The 21,285-nt window shown below is 35.4% G+C and overlaps 1 protein-coding gene across 1 annotated transcript in view; it reads right to left on the reverse strand.

The window, feature by feature from the left end:
• Window positions 1-6,452: 6,452 nt before the first annotated feature.
• The window catches only part of hdlbpb (high density lipoprotein binding protein b), a 40,944-nt gene continuing 26,111 nt past the window's right edge, over window positions 6,453-21,285 (reverse strand). The window contains exons 18-28 of the mRNA XM_049464643.1: window positions 19,982-20,203; window positions 18,510-18,728; window positions 17,068-17,206; window positions 16,834-16,964; window positions 16,616-16,720; window positions 15,573-15,707; window positions 13,292-13,435; window positions 12,964-13,143; window positions 11,174-11,290; window positions 10,924-11,073; window positions 6,453-8,713 (exon numbers count right to left, since the gene is read on the reverse strand). Of these exons, the coding sequence (XP_049320600.1) occupies window positions 8,621-8,713; window positions 10,924-11,073; window positions 11,174-11,290; window positions 12,964-13,143; window positions 13,292-13,435; window positions 15,573-15,707; window positions 16,616-16,720; window positions 16,834-16,964; window positions 17,068-17,206; window positions 18,510-18,728; window positions 19,982-20,203 (1,635 nt within the window). The 3' untranslated portion in view covers window positions 6,453-8,620. The remainder of the gene's footprint in view (window positions 8,714-10,923; window positions 11,074-11,173; window positions 11,291-12,963; window positions 13,144-13,291; window positions 13,436-15,572; window positions 15,708-16,615; window positions 16,721-16,833; window positions 16,965-17,067; window positions 17,207-18,509; window positions 18,729-19,981; window positions 20,204-21,285) is intronic.

Genomic DNA, 21,285 nt, shown 5'->3' on the forward strand with positions numbered 1-21,285 from the left:
AAATACCAATTATCCAGCTCTTTATTTATTATTATTAAATAAACTGCTCTCAATATTTTGAGATAGTAAGTCATGATTTTAAGATACTATCTCAATATTTTGAGATACTATTTCAATATCTTAATATTTTGAGATAGTAAGTCATTATTTTGAGATACTATTTCAATATCTCAATATAGTCATTTTGAGATACTATCTCATTATTTTAAAATACTACCTTAATATTTTGAGATAGTAAGTCATTATTTTGAGATACTATCTCAATATTTTGAGATAGTAAACCATTATTTTGAAATAGTCATTATTTTGAGGTAGTAAGTCATTATTTTGAGATACTATCTCAATATTTTGAGATAGTAAGTCACTATCTTGAGATACTAAGTCATTATTTTGAGATACTATCTCAATATTTTGAGATAGTAAGTCACTATCTTCAGATACTAAGTCATTATTTTGAGATACTATCTTGAGATACTAAGTCATTATTTTGAGATAGTAAGTCACTATTTTGAGATACTAAGTCATTATTTTTGAGATACTATCAGACAAAGACGCTAAATGGATAATATTACTGAGGACTACTTCAGTCGTAGATTCACTAATAAATATTGAAATATGAAATATTGCTGCTTTTAGAGGAATCACACAATTTTAATTTAATAACAAACACTGGACTCTATTTTAGTATGTTGAAGAGTGTGGCAAATATTAAGATAGTTTCTCAAAATATTGAGATAGTTTCTCAATATAATGACTTACTATCTCAAAATAATGACCTAGTATGTCAAAATAATGAGAGAGCAGTTTACTTAATAATAATAAAAAATTGTGCTGGAATATATATATATATATATATATATATATATATATATATATATATATATATATATATATATATATATATATATTTTTTTTTTTTTTTTTTTTAGGTGGGGATAATGGGCTTCCATAGAATCTGAATAGAATTGCATTAATGGCAGCAAAAAAAAAAAAGAATCCGAGCTCATATTGATGATCATATTGCACTGTAATCTGTAATCTAAACTGGAATATCACGCTAGGTCTAATTATATTAGTAACTTACAGTAATTCAGACTTATCAATACCTCTTCTACCAAAAGCCAATTCTTTTGGAACTCCTCGAAGGTGCAAGGGAGCCGTACACGCGAATATATTACTGAGAGAGAGACTGCGTTTTAGGGCCTCTGTTAAAACGGAATAAAAACAGTAAACTATATAAATAAAGAATAAATAGAATGAAGAATAAAGATGTAAAATATTAAGAAAAAGTTGCACACTATGGCATTTCGAGAATAAAGTTGTAATAATTTATTCTCAAACACGTGATATCGCACACAAAGTCGTAATATTCTTGAATAAAATCCTAATACTTCATAAAGTTGTAATAATTTGGGAAAGTTGTTCACGATGGCAACGCAAGGATAAAGTCATAATATGTCAAAAAATAAAGTAGCAATACTTTGAGAAAAAAGTCGTAATATTCTGAAATAAGCCTGTAATATTGACTCAGATAAAGTTATTATATTTCAAAAGTAAAGTTGTAATATTTTGAGAAAGTTGTACACTATGGCAACGCAAGAATAAAGTCTTATGTCAAAAGTTCAATACTCTGAGAAAAAAAAAGTCGTAAAATTCTAAAGAACAGTCGTAATATTCTCGAATAAAGTCGTAATATTTAAAATAAAGTCGTAATATTCTCGAATAAAGTCGTAATATTCTCGAATAAAGTCGTAATATTCTCGAATAAAGTCGTAATATTCTCGAATAAAGTCGTAATATTTAAAATAAAGTCGTAATATTTAAAATAAAGTCGTAATATTCTCGAATAAAGTCGTAATATTCTCGAATAAAGTCGTAATATTCTCGAATAAAGTCGTAATATTCCCGAATAAAGTCGTAATATTCTCGAATAAAGTCGTAATATTCTCGAATAAAGTCGTAATATTCTCGAATAAAGTCGTAATATTCTCGAATAAAGTCGTAATATTCTCGAATAAAGTCGTAATATTTAAAATAAAGTCGTAATATTCTCGAATAAAGTCGTAATATTCTCGAATAAAATCGTAATATTCTCGAATAAAGTCGTAATATTCTCGAATAAAAATCGTAATATTCTCGAATAAAATCGTAATATTCTCGAATAAAGTCGTAATATTCTCGAATAAAGTCGTAATATTCTCAAATAAAGTTGTAATATTCTCGAATAAAGTCGTAATATTCTCGAATAAAGTCGCAATATTCTCGAATAAAGTCGCAATATTCTCGAATAAAGTCGCAATATTCTCGAATAAAGTCGTAATATTCTCGAATAAAGTCGTAATATTCTCGAATAAAGTCGTAATATTTAAAATAAAGTCGTATTATTCTCGAATAAAGTCGTATTATTCTCGAATAAAGTCGTAATATTCTCGAATAAAGTCGTAATATTCTCGAATAAAGTCGTAATATTCTCGAATAAAGTCGTAATATTCTCGAATAAAGTCGTAATATTCTCGAATAAAGTCGTATTATTCTCGAATAAAGTCGTATTATTCTCGAATAAAGTCGTAATATTCTCGAATAAAGTCGTATTATTCTCGAATAAAGTCGTAATATTCTCGAATAAAGTCGTAATATTCTCGAATAAAGTCGCAATATTCTCGAATAAAGTCGTAATATTTAAAATAAAGTCGTAATATTTAAAATAAAGTCGTATTATTCTCGAATAAAGTCGTAATATTCTCGAATAAAGTCGTAATATTCTCGAATAAAGTCGTAATATTCTCGAATAAAGTCGTAATATTCTCGAATAAAGTCGTAATATTCTCGAATAAAGTCGTAATATTCTCGAATAAAGTCGTAATATTTAAAATAAAGTCGTAATATTTAAAATAAAGTCGTAATATTTAAAATAAAGTCGCATTATTCTCGAATAAAGTCGTAATATTCTCGAATAAAGTCGTAATATTCTCGAATAAAGTCGTAATATTCTCGAATAAAGTCGTAATATTCTCGAATAAAGTCGTAATATTTAAAATAAAGTCGTAATATTTAAAATAAAGTCGTAATATTTAAAATAAAGTCGCATTATTCTCGAATAAAGTCGTAATATTCTCGAATAAAGTCGTAATATTCTCGAATAAAGTCGTAATATTCTCGAATAAAGTCGTAATATTCTCGAATAAAGTCGTAATATTTAAAATAAAGTCGTAATATTTAAAATAAAGTTGTAATATTTAAAATAAAGTCGTATTATTCTCGAATAAAGTCGTAATATTCCTTTGAGAATAAAGTTGCAATACTTTTTATTAAACAGTTGAACACTAAGGCATTTTGAGAATGAAGTCGCAATATTTAGAGAAAAGGTCGTGATACATTTTGAGAATAATAATAGTGAGTCTTAATAATTTTAGAATAATCATAATTCTTAATCATAATTCTCCAGAATAAGTCATAATAAAAAGTCATTTTAGCACTCTTATAGATGCTGATGGGCCAGGAGATTTAATATTACTGTACTGGTGAAATCATCTGATATGACACGTTTAAGAGAAGAGGCTGCTATGCTACTTTGATAAACCCCTTTGGTTATAATATTGTGACTTCCTGGTAGCAATACAACTTTAATATCCTAATATTATGACTTTATCCTCAAATTTTTTCCAACTTTATTTTTGAAATAATTACGATTTAATTCTCAAAATGATTCAAAATGTATTCTAAAAAATAATTGAAATTATTCCAACTGTATTTTTTATTTTATTTTCTAAACTATTCCAGATTTATTCTTGAAAAAGTTACAATTAAATTCTTGAAATTATTTCAACATTATTCTTAAAATAATTATGTAAGATTTTAATCTGGAAATGTTATGACTTTACTCTTGCAGTAATATTGGAGTATTATTATTTTTCTTGAGGTCTGCTGTTTTTAATTAATGTTTTTTCTAGTGGCCCTAAAACCCTGTTATAATAATCGAGACTATGTTGCTGATGATCTGCTGAATAGCAGCAGGTAAAGTGAGGAGGATTTAGGCAGAACGTTACTGGCAACCGCCGGTATTCTCCCTGCCAGTAAAAGGACTAAACCCACAGTCCTGTAGGGATGAACAGGTCTAACAGGTCTAATGCAAGGTTTGATGGGAAATGAAGATGTTTGAGTTTACACTGGGTGTATGATTTTCTTTGTTTTTTTTGTTTAATAGATGTTTACAGTCATCCAGAAATATATAAACTTTTTTTTTTTTTTTTTGGACAGGGATTGCACAGTTTGATTGTTTCTAGAGTTAAAATTAGGGAGTTTTCTCTCTCCAAAGGCATATCTGGAAACAGATTTTTGTTGTTTTCTTGTTTTTCGTGTGTTTAGTTGCCAAGATGAACTACTCGAGTGTACGTTTTACATCAGCAGTCCCACCCTGTTGCCAATGGCCGCGTCCGTATGAATGCTTGCTGTGTAAATGGAAATGTGAATATACACAGGGTTCATGTTTGGCCCGTTGCTGCTTTTTTTTTTCTCAGTCATGACTTTGTATTATTTGTTCATGTTTTGTTTTGTTTTTATTTCTTTATGTTGTACAGGCTGTTACATAACACTAATATTATCTTCCTGATTTATAAGAAAATAAAAATACAAAAAAGAGACAGGCACAATATCAAACCCCTGCCTGGCCTCGTCGTCTAACGTTCTTCAGCTTCAGTATTAATTTTGTCCTTGATCAAAAAATTTGTGTTTTACAAATGGCATTTTACTAAGAAAAAAATACAGGGGTTGGACAATGAAACTGAAACACCTGTCATCATTTTAGTGTGGGATTTTAGGTTTCATGGCTAAATTGGAGCAGCCTGGTGGCCAATCTTCATTAATTGCACATTGCACCAGTAAGAGCAGAGTGTGAAGGTTCAATTAGCAGGGTAAGAGCACAGTTCTGCTCTAAATATTGCAATGCACACAACATTATGGGTTCAAAAGAGGACAAATTGTTGGTGCACGTCTTGCTGGAGCATCTGTGACCAAGACAGCAAGTCTTTGTGATGTATCAAGAGCCACGGTATCCAGGGTAATGTCAGCATACCACCAAGAAGGACCAACCACATCCAACAGGATTAACTGTGGACGCTGTAAGAGGAAGCTGTCTGAAAGGGATGTTCGGGTGCTAAATCACTGCAGAATTCACTGTGCACCTCAACTCTCCTGTTTCCACCAGAACTAAATTATTGTGGTTCTAAAACCAGGTGTTTCAGTTTCATTGTCCAACCCCTGTACTTGCCATGACACATTAAAAGCTTTTAGTAATTTTTCCCAATAGAGTGCCTTTGACTTATATTTTTTCCATATTACAATTCTTGCTGGGCTTCAAAAGAGCACCTATTAGAAAGATTCACAGTTCTAATACTCCTAGTAACACAATTTTACTAAATTTACTAAATTTACTTGAGACCCTGCGTCATCATATGTAAAAATTACCATGATACTTAAAGATGTATCTAATTTTGTTTAATTTTCTACACCAATTAATTTTCTAGACCAAGCGCAGCAACTCGGTTCTGATACATCAGCTCACAGACGCAGCCTTGTTCTGATCCACATCACCCTAGGAGTGATGAGGGGAAAGAGTGCCATCTACTTTACCCACCCAAAGGGAGCGAGGACAATTGTGCAATCTCAGGACTCTGACGTCTGATAGCAAGCTGCAAAACCAGGATTCAAACTAGCTATGATCTCCCGACCATAGTGGCAGGAGATCACTTGGAGCCCCCTACATAAATTTTAACGTGTTGACCCTTTGCCTTAATATGGACACTCTAGAGACACTGTCTGTACCATCTAAATGGTGGGAATCCCAGACAAAGGTTTCTACAGCCACTTCAGACAGAAACACTACAAAACATGGTACAGGTAAAAAAAAAACTGCATCCAATTTTATGTTTGAAACTAGATTATTTACTTACTGGAGAAAGATAAAATTTTGATTTCTTATTTAAATTCTGGGTCTCAGGAGGTTAAAATATTAAGTTTTAAAATTAGCAACAATTGATACATATTTTAATTTATTAAAGCTTTTGTGGACAGTATCATTTTCACACAAAAACTTGAAATTAACCTCATAAAGCTGATTTAAAAAAAATCCAGCAGAGATGCGCAAACAATCTAAAATATAAAACATTCTGTTTTGATTTTCTTCATAGTTTGGATGGCTTTAGAATTAATCTACAATGCAGAACATTTTAAAATATAAAAATAAATAATTTAAGGTGTGTCCAAACTTCTGGAACTGATACTGTACAGAAACAAGATGTTCATAATATTACACTTTATCTGTGTGTGTTTTAAGGAGGAACAACTAGGAAAAAGAGGCTGTGTTTGAAGAGGAGTTGAGGGATGATGTGGGTTTGGGTTTAGATATACAGAAAACAACAGATATCAGCACACATCACATAATGAAGAACAGAGTCTGCAACATCCATCTGGTTTTATTTCCTCATTATAAAAAGGTTTGTACAGCGTTGTGCTGTTCGCAGTAGCAGCATTTGCTCGTGTGCATGGTGAAAAGGTGAGTACGAGACGGTCCGAGGAGCACTATGGAGGAGTCTGAACTGATCAAAGGACAAACGAAGGGAAGAGCCAACTGAACTTCTGCTGGTAAGTCTGTAGAAGGCATATATTACACAAAATACAGCATCATTTACAGTGGCTTTGTATTGTATTTATACCCCTAGAACATTTTTACATTTTGTCACCTTACAACCACAAACTTAAATGTATTTTATTGAGATTTTAAGTGATAGACAAACACAAAGTAGAACATTTGTGAATTTGTGAAGTGGAACCAAACTGAGACAGAGATTTAAAAAAAATTGAATCAAACAAAAATAATTAAAAAAGTGTGATTCGTAGAGCCACCATTCACTGCAATTATAGCAGCAAGTTTTTTATTTTAAAATTGAAAACTGTAAAATTTTTATTTTGCTTCACAATTATGTGCTATTTTGTGTTGGCCTATCACTTAAAATCTCTATAAAATACGTTTAAGTTTAAGTTTGTGGTTGTAAGGTGACAAAATGTAAAAAAAGGTTGAAGGGGACTTTTGCAAGCCACTGTAAATGAGCTAAAAACTATTTAAACAGGACATTGAAAAAAGGACGTATACAGAAGCTTCTTCTTTTTTTTTTTTTTTTTTTTTAACGATTCAGTGAAAATCCACATTTTTTACCCACACGTACCCGCCGTTAAAAAGTCTGTACTTCGGTAAGCATTGGGCCGAGTGCTTCAGTAACAGGAAATCACATGATTAAAGAGAAAAAAAAAACTGAAACAAATAAATATATACACGTGTTCGCAAATAAATAAGCGGATAAATAAATAAGAAGTATAAAAAAGACGACCATCAGGTGGTAAATAAGTGTCGCAGGTAAATCCCCATATATCACAACATATGGAGCGCTACTTTTTTTGTGGTAAAACACTTTTTTTTTTTTTTTTTCATTTTCTTTACAGTAAAGAGTTTCAGCTAAAAGCACCGAGCTGTTTCTGGAGCTGGAGTTAGGATGTGCTCGGGTGGCTCAGACTTCAGTAAAATTCAGTAAAAACCATGGAGAACATTCTAAAAAAAACTCCCACACAGTGAACTATGGGCTCTCTGACTTTTTTGGTTTGGTTTGGCTGTTTTACTACTACTTTTATTCCCAAGATTTTAGTTTTTGTTGAAGTTCTGAGGTTTGGTAGTACTGATACATACTGTTACAGAGTTAAAGAGTTAAAATGAGTCAATAATCATAAAAATTGTGAAGAACATAAATTGGAAACAGCTGATAAAATGTAAAATCTACGTAGGGAATCTACCGTACCTAACTTCCACTCCCTTAAAACTAGCTATTTACTTTTCATTTCTCATTTTTATCCCATTTTCTCCACCCAATTTACAAGGCCAATTACCGAACCCACTCATTAGGACTCCCCCTATCACTAGTGATGCTCCAACACCAGGAGGATAAAAACTAGCACACGCCTCCTCCGACACATGTGAAGTCAGACTCCGCCTCTTTTTGAACTTGCTAAGTAGCATCATCACAGCGCTAACGCTCGGAGGAAAGCGCAGCGACTCGGTTCTGATACATGAGCTCACAGACGCAGACGCAGCCTTGTGCTGATCCACATCACCCTAGGAGTGATGAGGGGTGGAGAAAGCGCACCATCTACTGTACCCACCCAGAGAGTAAGGCCAATTAATTGTGCTCTCTCAGGGCTCCGGCAGCTGATGGCAAGCTGCATAACCGGGATTCTAACTATCCTTTTTTTTTTTTCAGATTGTTTAGACTGAACAGTTTTAACGTTTTTTAAATGAGTCCGGAATAATAAAAGGAATGGAAGGTGCAGGCGAATAATGCGATAGTGAGTTCAGTAAAAAACAAAAGGGCAGATCAGTCCTGGAGGAAGCTACATCTCTCCTAAAGGGACAAAGGAAAGAGAGGAAATAAAGGATATAAAGAGAATATTAAGAATCTTCTCAATCAGCTGTTTTGGGATTTCAATTAAAAGGTTGAGAGAAAATGAGGGATATCTGAGATATTAAGACCCATGTTAATGTGTTCCTAAACTGGAAGTAGAGGCCGGTCTCCTCCTCTCAGAATTTTTTAGGACCCCAGGCTGATGTCTGTTTCGGCGCAACTCCAGATCCGAATGTGGGGAAATCCTCAGCACTGCTCATATCAGGGGCCTGGAACCATAAACACACACATACACACAATATATAATACCGATAATTATGTATATAGATGGAAACAAATTGGCTGTGTGTCGTATTTCCTCTTTTCAGCCAAAACACGATTAACAAGTTAAAACAGCAGCTCAGTGTGGCTCCAGTAAAATCTACAATTTTTCTAACCAAGGGACCACAATATTCATAGAGAAATATTATTGATTTTATTATTTTATGAGTTAAACCATGTTCAAACTCTTGAAAGTACTAGTGCATCTCAAAAAAAAATTAATATCATTGAAAAGTTAACTCATTTCAGTAATTCAGTTCAAAATGTTAAACTCATATATTATATAGATGTATTAAACACAGAGTGTGATCTATTTTAAGTGTTTGTCTTTTGTTGCCAATGAAAACCCAAAAATCAGTGTCTCAGAAAATTTGAATATTATATAAGACCAACTGTTACTTTTGGCAGTGTGCCAAGACCTGCTGGAAAATGAAATCTGCACCTCCATAAAAGTTGTTAGCATATGTATATAATCAGATATATCATGTAGATTTTATATTTTTTCCATAAAAATCTCCTTACAAATTTTTACACTGCTATTTTGCATAGACAAAATGAGTGACAGAACATGGGCACTTCAGGGGGCCAATTAGATTTCAGCTGGAGTCATTGCCCCTATGGTCCCGCCTCTAAGACCACCAGTGTGTGGCTCAGTGTTGAAGCTTCCTGGCTACAGGAAGATGCATTACCTCCTTCAGCCACTAGATGAAACTCCGGGGCTGGGGTACAGTGGTGGCTAACTCTGCATTCCTACAAGCTGCAGCAAATTACTTGCTCGTCAGCAGCCAATCAGTGCTACAGACTCAGCTCAGCTCAGTTTTAGTCTGCCGTTTCTGCTGTTCATGTGTGCAGGACTAAAGCACCACATGAAGAAAATAGATTAAAGATTTTAACTCCACTAACTGGATAATACTGCTGCCAACAAAGCACCTTCCAGCCCAATCAGTGAGTAGCAGAGCTAACAAACACCACTAACCACACACAACACTAAAAACACTGCTGCAAATGTGTGAAAAGTATCTCCATTCATTACTCTGTAGGTAGAAGTTTAGATTTTAGGGTTTAATAAAATACTTCTGTAGTTAAAGTATCAACTCAAATGTTTTACTTTTTGAGTAAAAGTGTAAAAGTACTGGTTTCAAATCTACTTAAAGTATAAAAGTAAAAGTAATGTAAAATGGGGAAAAAATAAAGCCATTAAGAACAAAAGCTTAGGCGACGCCACAGAGTAAGCAGGTGTGATGGATCACAGTATTAACCAATAGGGAGTCGGAATGGTATATGTTTATACTTCTCTACATCCAATCACGATCAGATTCACTCTATCTGGATGGAGAGATTTATCTGGATAGGGGTTTTATTGAATGATGAGAAGCCGGGATTAAACGAGCTGAAATGAAATAGAAAATACAAAGTAATTTATTTAGTTTTATGAACACTTCCAGTAAAAGTTTACACACCTCTCTCATTCAGTGTGTTCACTTTTCAACCCCTGTCGTGCTATCCATACTTATATACAGTCTATGGTTTCAACACGGTGTCCTATTCTTTTCACATGACTGTATGATTAGTATCATAGACTGTATATAGCTGGACAGAGCATCGTCTCTGAAAAGTGAAGCCACCACAGGTCGGCGCCCCCTGCTGTTCGGTTTCAGAAAGCTGTGTAACTCCACCCATCCCCATAGGTTTCAATGGCAAAACAGAACAACTTTCAATCACGTTTTTTTCTAATATACTGTAATTCTACCTCCATTATTTAAATGCAGCAGCTAGTGTAACCTCTGCTTATATTGTCATATTTTTATATCCCCACAGAATTCAGTTTTAAAAAAACGTTATTCAGCTCTATTCAAAAAAAGGTGTGGTTATTGTAAAAGGGCTGGTTATGGGCGGGACCAATAACAGACAGTCAGCTCCGCTTCGCTCCTGTCTGCAGCCTGTGACCTCGAGGCAGCCCTCAGGGGCGGGCTTATTTAAATGAGTAGGCTGCTCTCCACAGTCTTTCTCCCTCCTCTGGTCTCTACTGCTCAGACTCGGGCATCAGGATCGCCAACATGGAGGAAGATTTTGGCTTCATTTTCATTGAATGAATGGAAACGGAGACACGGCGTCCATCTATTTTTACAGTCTCTGATTAGTATGAATTAGAGAATACCTTGCCGCCTGAAGCGTTCCAGGGAGCGTCTCGCACCACAAAGCCCTTCGCTGGTCCTCTGCTCTCCTCGTCCCCTCCACCCATTCCCACCACCCGAGACGGAGGCTTCATATAAGCAGCCAGTGTTTCTGTTTCAGTCACAGTTAACATCTGAGAGACACAGAGAGAGAAAGAGCGGACATATCTTAATAAAGAGACACAAAAAATAATAATAGTATTATAAAGTATAGTATACGTGAATGCCACTCACATATTCCTCCTCCAGATTGAGGAGATGGTCGATGGCTTTATCCACGTTCTCTGGTAGACCAGTAACTGTTACTTTATCTGGGTCTTCTGAGCCTGGCTGAGGAAACCTTATATCAACCTGCAAAAAGAAAAGAAAATAATAAAAAGACAAATATTACTACACTGTGAGCCCGGATAAGTTTAATTTACTTAAAAAAATTGAGGAAACCGGTTGCCTTGAAAAAGTTAAGTAATGGGGAATGAAAACTTAAGTTAGCATAACCTAGAACATCAAGTTATTACAACTAAAGGGGAAGTTGATTTAACTTTTTTATTTGTTTTATACTCTAAGACTGGATAAGTTGAGTTTACTTAATTTTTTAAGGCAGACAGTTTGCTCAATTTTTGAGTTGAATTTACTTCAAAAATGTGAGGAAACCAGTTGCCTTAAAAAGTTAAGTAATGGGGAATGAAAACTTAAGTTAGCTAAATTAAAACATCAAGTTATTACAAATTATTTGTAAGGTAGTCCAGGGGGAATCACTACACACTGATGGTGAGTGTTAGTTAGTGCCAGAAACTGTTGGACACACCCAGTATGCAAATAGACTGTGACAGAAGCCAATGGAAAAGAAGCTGTTAATGGTAAAACAGACTAAACTCAGTTATTGTTTTTTATAAGTTGGTTCAACTCAAAGATCTCAGTTTGAATAGTACAGTATATGTGCTCACAAATGTTCAACTAACTCAAAATAGTTGAGTATTGTTTAGAAATATCCAATTTAATGTAAAACAGACTTAAATCATTTGAGTTTAAACAATGTATGGGTTTACAGTGGAGAAAACTTAAATAAAATAAAAAAAACAAAAAAGTACAGATTGGTTGCACAGTCTACGTGGTTTCACTTCTTGGCGGCTGCTACTTATGCTCAGGTCAAGGAGGTAAAAAAAAAAAGGACAGGCGGTTTGCTTTTGCTGTTTTTTTTTTTTTTTTTTGCAGCTATATCTGCACAGCTGCACCAAGAGATGCAGTGTGGGTACGAGAGAGAAGCACGTAGTGTTAGTGCTAATGCTAATGTGTAAAAGCAAAAAGACGCATTAATTCCACATGATTTGATTTGACAGTTCACATTCATGTCGCATGTCCATGGATCGGATACGCATCCAATTTGAGACCACATATGAAAGTGACTCGAATCGAGCCACATTGAGCCAAAAATCAGATTTGAGTCACTTCAGCCTGGTAATGTGTCTATATAAATGTTGCTAGGTAGGTTACTATGATGCCCCAGTCTGTTAATTCTGGGGCAATTGAATCAATTGAGTTCTCTTCACTGCATTGTGTGTGTGTGGGAAAGCTCTTACTTTCACTATTAAACATCATATAATGTTGTTTTTCTACCATTTGTACAATTTCACCAAACGTTTAAGTGTTTGCCGATCACCACTATTTAAGATTTTTTCAGGCCTGATTTTAATCTGATTTTAGCAGTTTCAGCTACAATCACCTTAGATGTTTTCTCTGCAATATTTATGTAGCCAATAATTTGACCCTGAATCTGAAACAGATGAGCATCTTCTCCAAAACCACAGGATGCAGGTTGAATTACAGGATACATGTTCCACACATGTTTATCCACACATGTTTATCAAATGAGAAGCTACTCCCTGCATCAGTTAGAGTTAAATAACTTTCTTCCAGCTGAAACATATTAATTACCCAACAATATAACAATATAGCTTTTTGGATTTTCCAGAATACTTTCTCTACGCTAATCTAAGTTCAGCTGTGGATTTTCTCACAGTACTTACTTTAAACTCCTCCATCAGTTTGCGTATGGCTTTGCCGCGAGCGCCGATGATGCGTGCGTGGACCCGGTGATCCAGCCGGACATCGTCGCTCACCATCTCCTGCAGCGCCGCCACCATCTGCTCTATAGCCGCCTTCGCCTCCTCCACGTTCCTCTCGTAACCCCAGATCACTATCAGATCCTGCTCAGCCAGAGTGAGGAGACAGCAGCAGAGACACAGGGACGTTTCTCAGAGAAGAATCTTATAAATTGTCGTATTTATTCATTAATAAAACCTGCTAAAAATCAGATTCAGTACAGGTTCAGTAGACTAAAGCAGACACGCGTACCTGCTGCTCGTCACCCTTGTCGGGAAACTGCACGTTCACATCATGGTCTTTCCGGATCTGAGAGATGACCGCTCCTTTACGTCCGATAATTTTGGGGTGATATTTAGGATCCACAGAGAGGGTGAGCTTATAACTCCGCAAAGCCTGCATGCACATCAAACAGATTTAATACATTAGGATTAATACATTAAATATGTTATTTAGTGATGTAATGTATAGGAGATAAAGTCTTGCTAAAAATAAAACTAAAATAAAAAAATAAAATTTTTAGCTTAATTCTTTCAAACGTATGAAAATATTATGACAAAATTAAAAACAAAATTTAATCACTTAATTTGCAATTTCATCTACTGGTGATTTACTTTTCATTTCCCACTTTTCGTTTTCAACTTCACCAGCATGCAAATACATGTAAATTAACAGTAGGCGGGGCTACAATTAGGGAGGTACCTCTCTGAAATGATTGTTTGTCTATGAAAATAAAGTTATTTTTTATTGAAGTCTGTAGTTACTATAACATATTAATTAAGTTAATTTTAATGGAGTTAACAGAGTACAGTATCTCTCTAACACTTATCCAGCTAACGTTAGTGTAACTAATGTTAGTAATGTAAATGAAGGAGTGAATCCTGTTTAAACTCTCCTCAGCAGCTCTCTGCAGTAATTTAACTCTCCACGGGTAATATATTTAATATAGAACTTAATGTAGAGTTTAAACTGTACAGAACTAGTAAACTAGTAGAGACAGACTGTAGAGCATAGGTCGGCAATAGGCGGCCCGCGGGCCAGATGCGGCCCGCAAGCAAGAAACATCTGGCCCGTGAGGTTGAACTATAATGAAAAAAAAAAATCGGACTGTCCGTCTCAAAAATGCTCTTTATTTAGAAACTTAATTTTCCAAAACAGAAAAATTTATTAAAGATTTTTTGATAGAGCCACGGGCTGTTAGATAACTGCTAGCTTCTTTATTCTGTTATTTTTTTTTTTTATTCGTTTGTTTTTTTTTATTTAACAAACAGGTATATCATTAATAGCGCCCCCAATGGTCAGTCCACAGATTTCACCCACATCAGCCCACTTGAATGTCTGCTTGTCATTTTAAGAGCGCCCTCCCGCCACCGCGCCCGCCAATCCCTCCCCACCCCCACCCCCCAACCCCCCCCCCGCCCCACCAGGTGCTTGTGGCCCGCCACGTAATGGCTTGGAAAAAATCTGGCCCGCGGCCAAACTTAATTGCCGACCCCTGCTGTAGAGTATTGTAGAGTTAAATGTGTTTAATGTTGGTGTTTAATGGACACAGCGATGCTATTACACTGTATACCGCACTCTCTCTCTTTCTCTCTCCCACGCTCTCTTCCGCTTCAAGCTCATTGGCCAACTAAGCACGAGGAGAGACCAATCAGGATGCTCAGGATTTGTCACTCTCTCACTATGTATGTGGGTCTTCCTCTCTCGCCCTTTATTTCTCTCGCATACGCTCTCTCTCTCTCACTTCATCACACATAACTGACACGTCAACAATGAAAATTTGCATCGACAACTTTTTTTTTTTTTTCCATTTTCTCCCCAATTTACACGGCCAATTACCCAACCCACTCATTAGGACTCCCCCATCAATAGTAATGCCCCAACACACCAGGAGGGTGAAGACTAACACATGCTTCCTCTGATACATGTGAAGTCAGACACCGCTTCTTTTGGAGCTGCTGCTGATGATGTAGCATTGCTGAGAAGCATCACAGCGCTAACGCTCGGAGGAAAGCTCAGCGACTCGGCTCTGATACATCAGCTCACAGACGCCCTGTGCTGCAGACATCACCCTAGGAGTGATGTGGGGAGAGAGCGCCATCTACCCACCCGGAGGGAGCAGGGCCAATTGTGCTCCCTCTGAGCGCCGGCAGCTTGATGGCAAAGCTTGATAGTGGCAGCGCTTTAGACCGCTGGACCACTCGGCGCCCTGCATCAACAACTTTTTACAGTCAACGTTGCCGATTACGCTGACCAATTTTGGCAGCCCTACGTACTACTATTGATTTCTTTATGCTTGTTATAATGAAAAGGGAAACAATACACAATCTATATTAAACTTGTTGTTATATGTTTTACACAGAAAACACTACTTTTGTGGGAACAGAAATCAGGACACCCTACCCTTGCATAAAACAAAGAATCTAGATGGTAGCAATGGAATTGAGCCTTAATGTACTGGTGTTTCATTACGTGTCGTGTGTGTGTGTGTAAATGTGTGTATATGTGTGTGTATATGTGTGTGTTAATGTACCCGGTCCTCTTGCTCAGCCTGCAGCTCTTTAACTCTGTCCAGCAGGGCTTGCCGTGCTCTCTCCACACTCGCCTCCTGCCCCGTTATCTTTATCACATCTGACTGCTGATCAGGCTGAGGAATCCAGATATTCACCTGCACAACATAAAACATTCAAAAATATAAAAAAATACACACCTGGCCTACACTACAGGGTAAATAAATCAAGACTGATTTGCTCCTTTAACATTTACAAACATTCTCCATAATCCTGTAACACACGTAAACAATGATCTTCCCAGAATATTCCTGTAGTTTTTGCTCTCTATGATCCAATCTTTAGAATCTCCAATCTTTTTGTGTTGCAATCTGAGCTGCTTCGAATATTATGAATAGCAAAAATACACTGCCTGGTTAAAAAAAAAAAAAAAAAAAAAAGATTACCACCTGTATTTAACTAAGCAAAAACATACATAAACACTAACTGATGCAGGGAGTAGCTTCTCAACTGTTAAAAAAACATGTGAAAACATGATTTCAGAAGGGTTAATTTATTGGCATGCATCAAGCAGAGAAAAATTAGATGGTTGAAACTACTAAAATCAAATTAAAATCTGCTCAAATGCATTATTAAAAAGTTGAAGGACATCTGAGAAACATCATCTTCGAGAAAGGAAGTGTTGGAAAAAAATCTTTAACATTTAGTTGAATCATACAAATGGTAGAAAAACAACACTAGAATGTTGATGTTTAATAGTGAAAGTAAGAGCTTTTCCACACTCACACACAATGCAGTGAAGGGAACTCGGGGGATTAAAGGGACTAAACAGCTGTGTAGCTTTAAGAAAAGCATTTATCAGTGAGACTAACCAACAAAAACTGCTTCAGTTTGCTAGAGAGCATAGAGATTGGACTCTGGATCAATGGAAGAAGGTCATGTGAAGGTGTGATGAGTCCAAATGTGCCCTGTTCAAGAGTGACTGAGCTGCTCTATTTCTCAATCAAGAACCTGTTGCATAATATAAATTTCTTATCTACTTTCTCATATTACTACCTCATACTACCTCATATTCCTCCATCATTTTTCGGATTCCGGTTCCTTTCTGTCCAATGATGTACCGATGCAGGTCATATGGCACCTCTACATCCACCGTCACAGGAACCAGAGCCTGAGAGATTGTAGATAAAATAGAAATAAGAACATGAAGAGCTTCTCTGATCAATCTAATAAAAATTTAAAGAGCTGAACATAATATTGTAATACTGTAGATCAGTGCCGTACCAGCAAGGCTATTCGTGCAAGTTCACACTTCTCCACTCGTCCCGTCACAGTGATTACGTCACACCTGCGAGGCACAGCGTCTCCTGCCTCAGGGCTGGGGCTGCCGTTCTCCACAGGACACACCTCCTGAGCTGTGGATAAAAGAGTACAGGACAATAGCAGCACTGTTTACAACCCAAAGACAGATCACAGCGGATTTAGCATATGCTAAAGGTAAACTGCAGACGCTCATACCTGCAGACTCCTCTCTCTCCGGAAACTTGATCAGGACCTCCTGCTCTCGGGTGATCTGCTGGATCCTGCAGCCTTTAGGTCCCATCACTGCTCTGTGGAAGCGCTGAGGAACCACCACCTCCACAGTCACCTGAGACTCCTGCACAAAAACACATAAAACACGTAAAATATATAAACGATTCCACTGTATTATACTGTACTCTCACTATATAAACAGGTACAGTGACTATATAGACAAATGTATTGGAACACTTGCTTTTAAAAGCCTTGTTTCTTCCAGAATTAAAAGTATTAAAAAGAGATTATTGTTATTACAACTGTCTATACTGTCTAGAATATATATACTAAATAAATCCATTGTATCACTGTATAAGGCCTTAAAAACAAACCAATAAATATTCACCAAAAAGGTTTATCTGCTCCAGACAGTCCAGTCAGTGTAGTACAATGAAGTATAGCAAGGTGTAGTGTAGTATAGTGTAGTATAATGTGTAGTATAGTATAGTATGGTGTAGTATAGTATATTGTGTAGTAGTATAGTGCAGTGTAGAATAATATAGTATAGTTTAGTATAATATAGTATAGTGTAGTAAAGTATAGTGCAGTATAGTTTAGTATAATGTAGTATAGTGTAGTAAAGTGTAGTGTAGTACAGTATAGTGTAGTGTAGCGTAGTATAGTGTTGTGTAGTATAGTATAGTCTAGTATAGTATAGTTTAGTATAGTATATTGTATTATAGTATATTGTAGTACTGTATAGTGTAGTATAATATAGTATAGTGTAGTATAGCAAGGTGTAGTGTAGTATAGTGTAGTATAATGTGTAGTATAGTATAGTATGGTGTAGTATAGTATATTGTGTAGTAGTATAGTGCAGTGTAGAATAATATAGTATAGTTTAGTATAATATAGTATAGTGTAGTAAAGTATAGTGCAGTATAGTTTAGTATAATGTAGTATAGTGTAGTAAAGTGTAGTGTAGTACAGTATAGTGTAGTGTAGCGTAGTATAGTGTAGAATAATTTAGTATAGTGTAGTAATATGGTACAGTATACTGTAGTATGGTATAGTGTAGTATAATGTGTAGTATAGTATACTATGGTGTTGTATAGTATATTGTGTAGTAGTACAGTGTAGTGTAGTATAATATAGTATAGTGTAAAGTATAGTTCAGTATATTTTGTAGTATTGTATAGTGTAGTAAAGTGTAGTGTAGTATAGTGTAGTGTAATGTAGAGTAGTATAATATAGTATAGTGTAGTAAAGTAAAGTGTAGTGTAGTATAGCGTAGTATAGTGTGGTATAGTATAGTGTAGTATAGTATAGTGTAGTATAGTATAGTTTAGTATAGTATATTGTATTATAGTATATTTTAGTACTGTATAGTGTAGTATAATATAGTATAGTGTAGTATAGTATAGTATAGTAGAGTATATTCTCACCAGATCCTGAATGATCTCCTGAATGCGTCTCTTGGCGGCGGTTACACACTCTCGGGCTCCTTTCAGAGTGACGCAGTCGCTGTGAGTTCCGGTCCGGGGAAAACTAACAGCCACGCCCCCGTACTCCTCCGCCAGCTCCCTCAGAACCTGCCCTCTCCTACACACAAAATAACGATGGTGTCTGGGGTCAACCACCATACTGTCCTCAATCACATCCTCCTGCAGGAACAGAGAGACAGAGAGACAGGTCTGTAAATACTGTAAAGATTCTTCATTCACTATTCATTCATTCCTTTAACCTCAGTTTATGTAGAGATGCACAATATACAGGCCCGTCTCAACAGGGCAAGCACACCAATCAAATGCCTAGGGCCCCGAACTGGCCTGGGGCCCCCAGACAACAACTGGTTATACATTAAATGCATTGAAAACTGTGTGAGAGCTGCTTTAAATTGAAGTTAATGGAGAAAAGTACAACAACACTTATCAGAATCCCCATCAACGGGGCCCCTCCCACTAATTACTGACAATAGAGCCAGACAGGTTCGTCATTTCTCCAGCCCGCAAAATATATGAAACTTCAGCAATCATGAAGTGATAGAGTTATCCACCAGGAAACCCGAAAAAAAAGAAGACAAAGTAAGAAGAAGAAAAGATAAGTTTGCTTGGGGCCCCCAAATGCCTTGAAACGTCCCTTAAACAGCCATCGTGATAAATTTTCGTATCGTTTCAACAATAAGCATATCAAGGATATATATCATCAGTACTAAAAGAACAAAAAATCCTATTAAATTAAGTTATATGCACCTAATATTGAATAAGATGCAATGTGGTATATACAAAATAAGGTTTAAACAGCAGAGCAGCAGAATCTGCCATTGATTAAGAATTGTATCTGTTTCAAAATATGTTGATTGTGTATCGTGAAAATATCTTTAAATATTGTGATATAATATTTTTACCATATCACCCAGCAGCTCTATCAATGTGTGATTACATATCATTATCGGAATTATATCGTATTGTCCAAAATTAAGACATATACTCAGGGTTCATACACTTTTTAACCAATACATTTCCATGATTTTTTTCATGGCTTTTTTAGGCCTTTAAGGCAAATTTTCATGACCATACGATTTTTAAAACATCAGTGCAGACCTGGCCATTAAAAAATCTAATTATCAGTTTAACTATAATTAAAGAATTTAAACCAAATTGTGTGTTAGATCCTGAGAGCTCCATTGTTTATGGCTAAATTACTGAATTAACTCTGAGCTGATGTATTGGTAGCTCAAAATAGATTTTATTTATCAATAATGAAAACACAATGATGTGTAGACCAAATTTCCATGACTTTTCCAAAAATTTCTGGGAATTTTTATTTTTTCAGCTTTTTCATGACCGTATGAAGCCTGTAAACTGTGGTATATATTTTTAGCATATCGACCAGTGTCAGTAATGGGCTGCAGTACCAGGTTTTTGATGAGAGTCTCCAGCTCTTTCTGAGCGAGCCGCACCGCTTCCTCTCGACCCACGATGGTGATTCGCTCCTGCTCCGGTTCGTCGGGCGAGGGGAAGATGATGCGAGCCCCGGTCCGATCACGAACTCGCCGAATATTCGCCCCTCCTCGACCAATCAGGAACTTGTGGTACTCGGGTTTAGCGTTGAGCTCTATTGAGAAATTGTTGACTTGCTGGAGAAACAAAGACCAGACAGAAATATAGATTATGATATATACAACTCAACTTAAAAATGATGAGTTTCTGTGATTGTACCAAATTAAAAACCTCTGGAATATAATCAAGAGGAAGATGGATGATCACAAGCCATCAAACCAAGCTGAACTGCTTGAATTTTTGCACCAGGAGTAAAGCAGCATAAAGTTATCCAAAAGCAGTGTGTAAGACTGGTGGAGGAGGAGAACATGATGCCAAGATGCATAAAACTGTGATTAAAAACCAACTGGGATTATTCCACCAAATATTGATTTCTGAACTCTTAAAACTTTATGAATATGAACTTGTTTTTGAGGTCTAAAAGCTCTGCGTCTTTTCTGTTATTTCATTTTTTTTTGGAATTTGGGAGAAACAAGGTTCATTTTACTCAAACATGTAACAAAATACTGAAAAATATTTAATTAATTTAAAATATATACCACTGCAACAAAATACATGCTAAAGGTTTTTCAAATAGTAAATGTGGTAAACGACAGTAACTTAAACTTTTTAAAATTATTTTTACTATTATTTTTTATTATATATTTTTTTAATCTTAGTTTCATTTTAGCTACTTAATTTTTTTGTGTGTTTGTTATTTTTTTTATAATTCAACTATTTATCTCTTAATTTGACTGCTTTAAATGTTTTAAATGTAAAATTATATATATTTTTTATTATTTTAATTCTTCTTAATTAAATCTTATTTGTTTGTTTGCTTTTAATGCTTTTGTCATTCGTTTTTTATTGTTTTGTTTATGAAGTTCCTTATTTTAGTGTAGCCTGATTACATACTTGATTTTAATTAATATAAAAGATTGTAAATGCTCGGCTGGATTGAAAACTAGGGTTACCCTCAATGTATTCCTGAGTATAAATGAAGGTTGATTGATTACCAAGATCCTGATATTGTATAAAATAATGAAAATGTTTTTAAAAAAAAATAAAATGTAACACTAATACTATGCTAAATGCAATACAAAATATTAAGTGCATGTTTTTTGTTTAAAAATAGCACACCCGTATTATACGTCAAATATTCTAACCTGTCTGGAGGGTT

The sequence above is a fragment of the Astyanax mexicanus genome, chromosome 15 (genome assembly GCF_023375975.1).
Source record: "Astyanax mexicanus isolate ESR-SI-001 chromosome 15, AstMex3_surface, whole genome shotgun sequence".
NCBI classification, from domain to species: Eukaryota; Metazoa; Chordata; class Actinopteri; order Characiformes; family Acestrorhamphidae; genus Astyanax; species Astyanax mexicanus.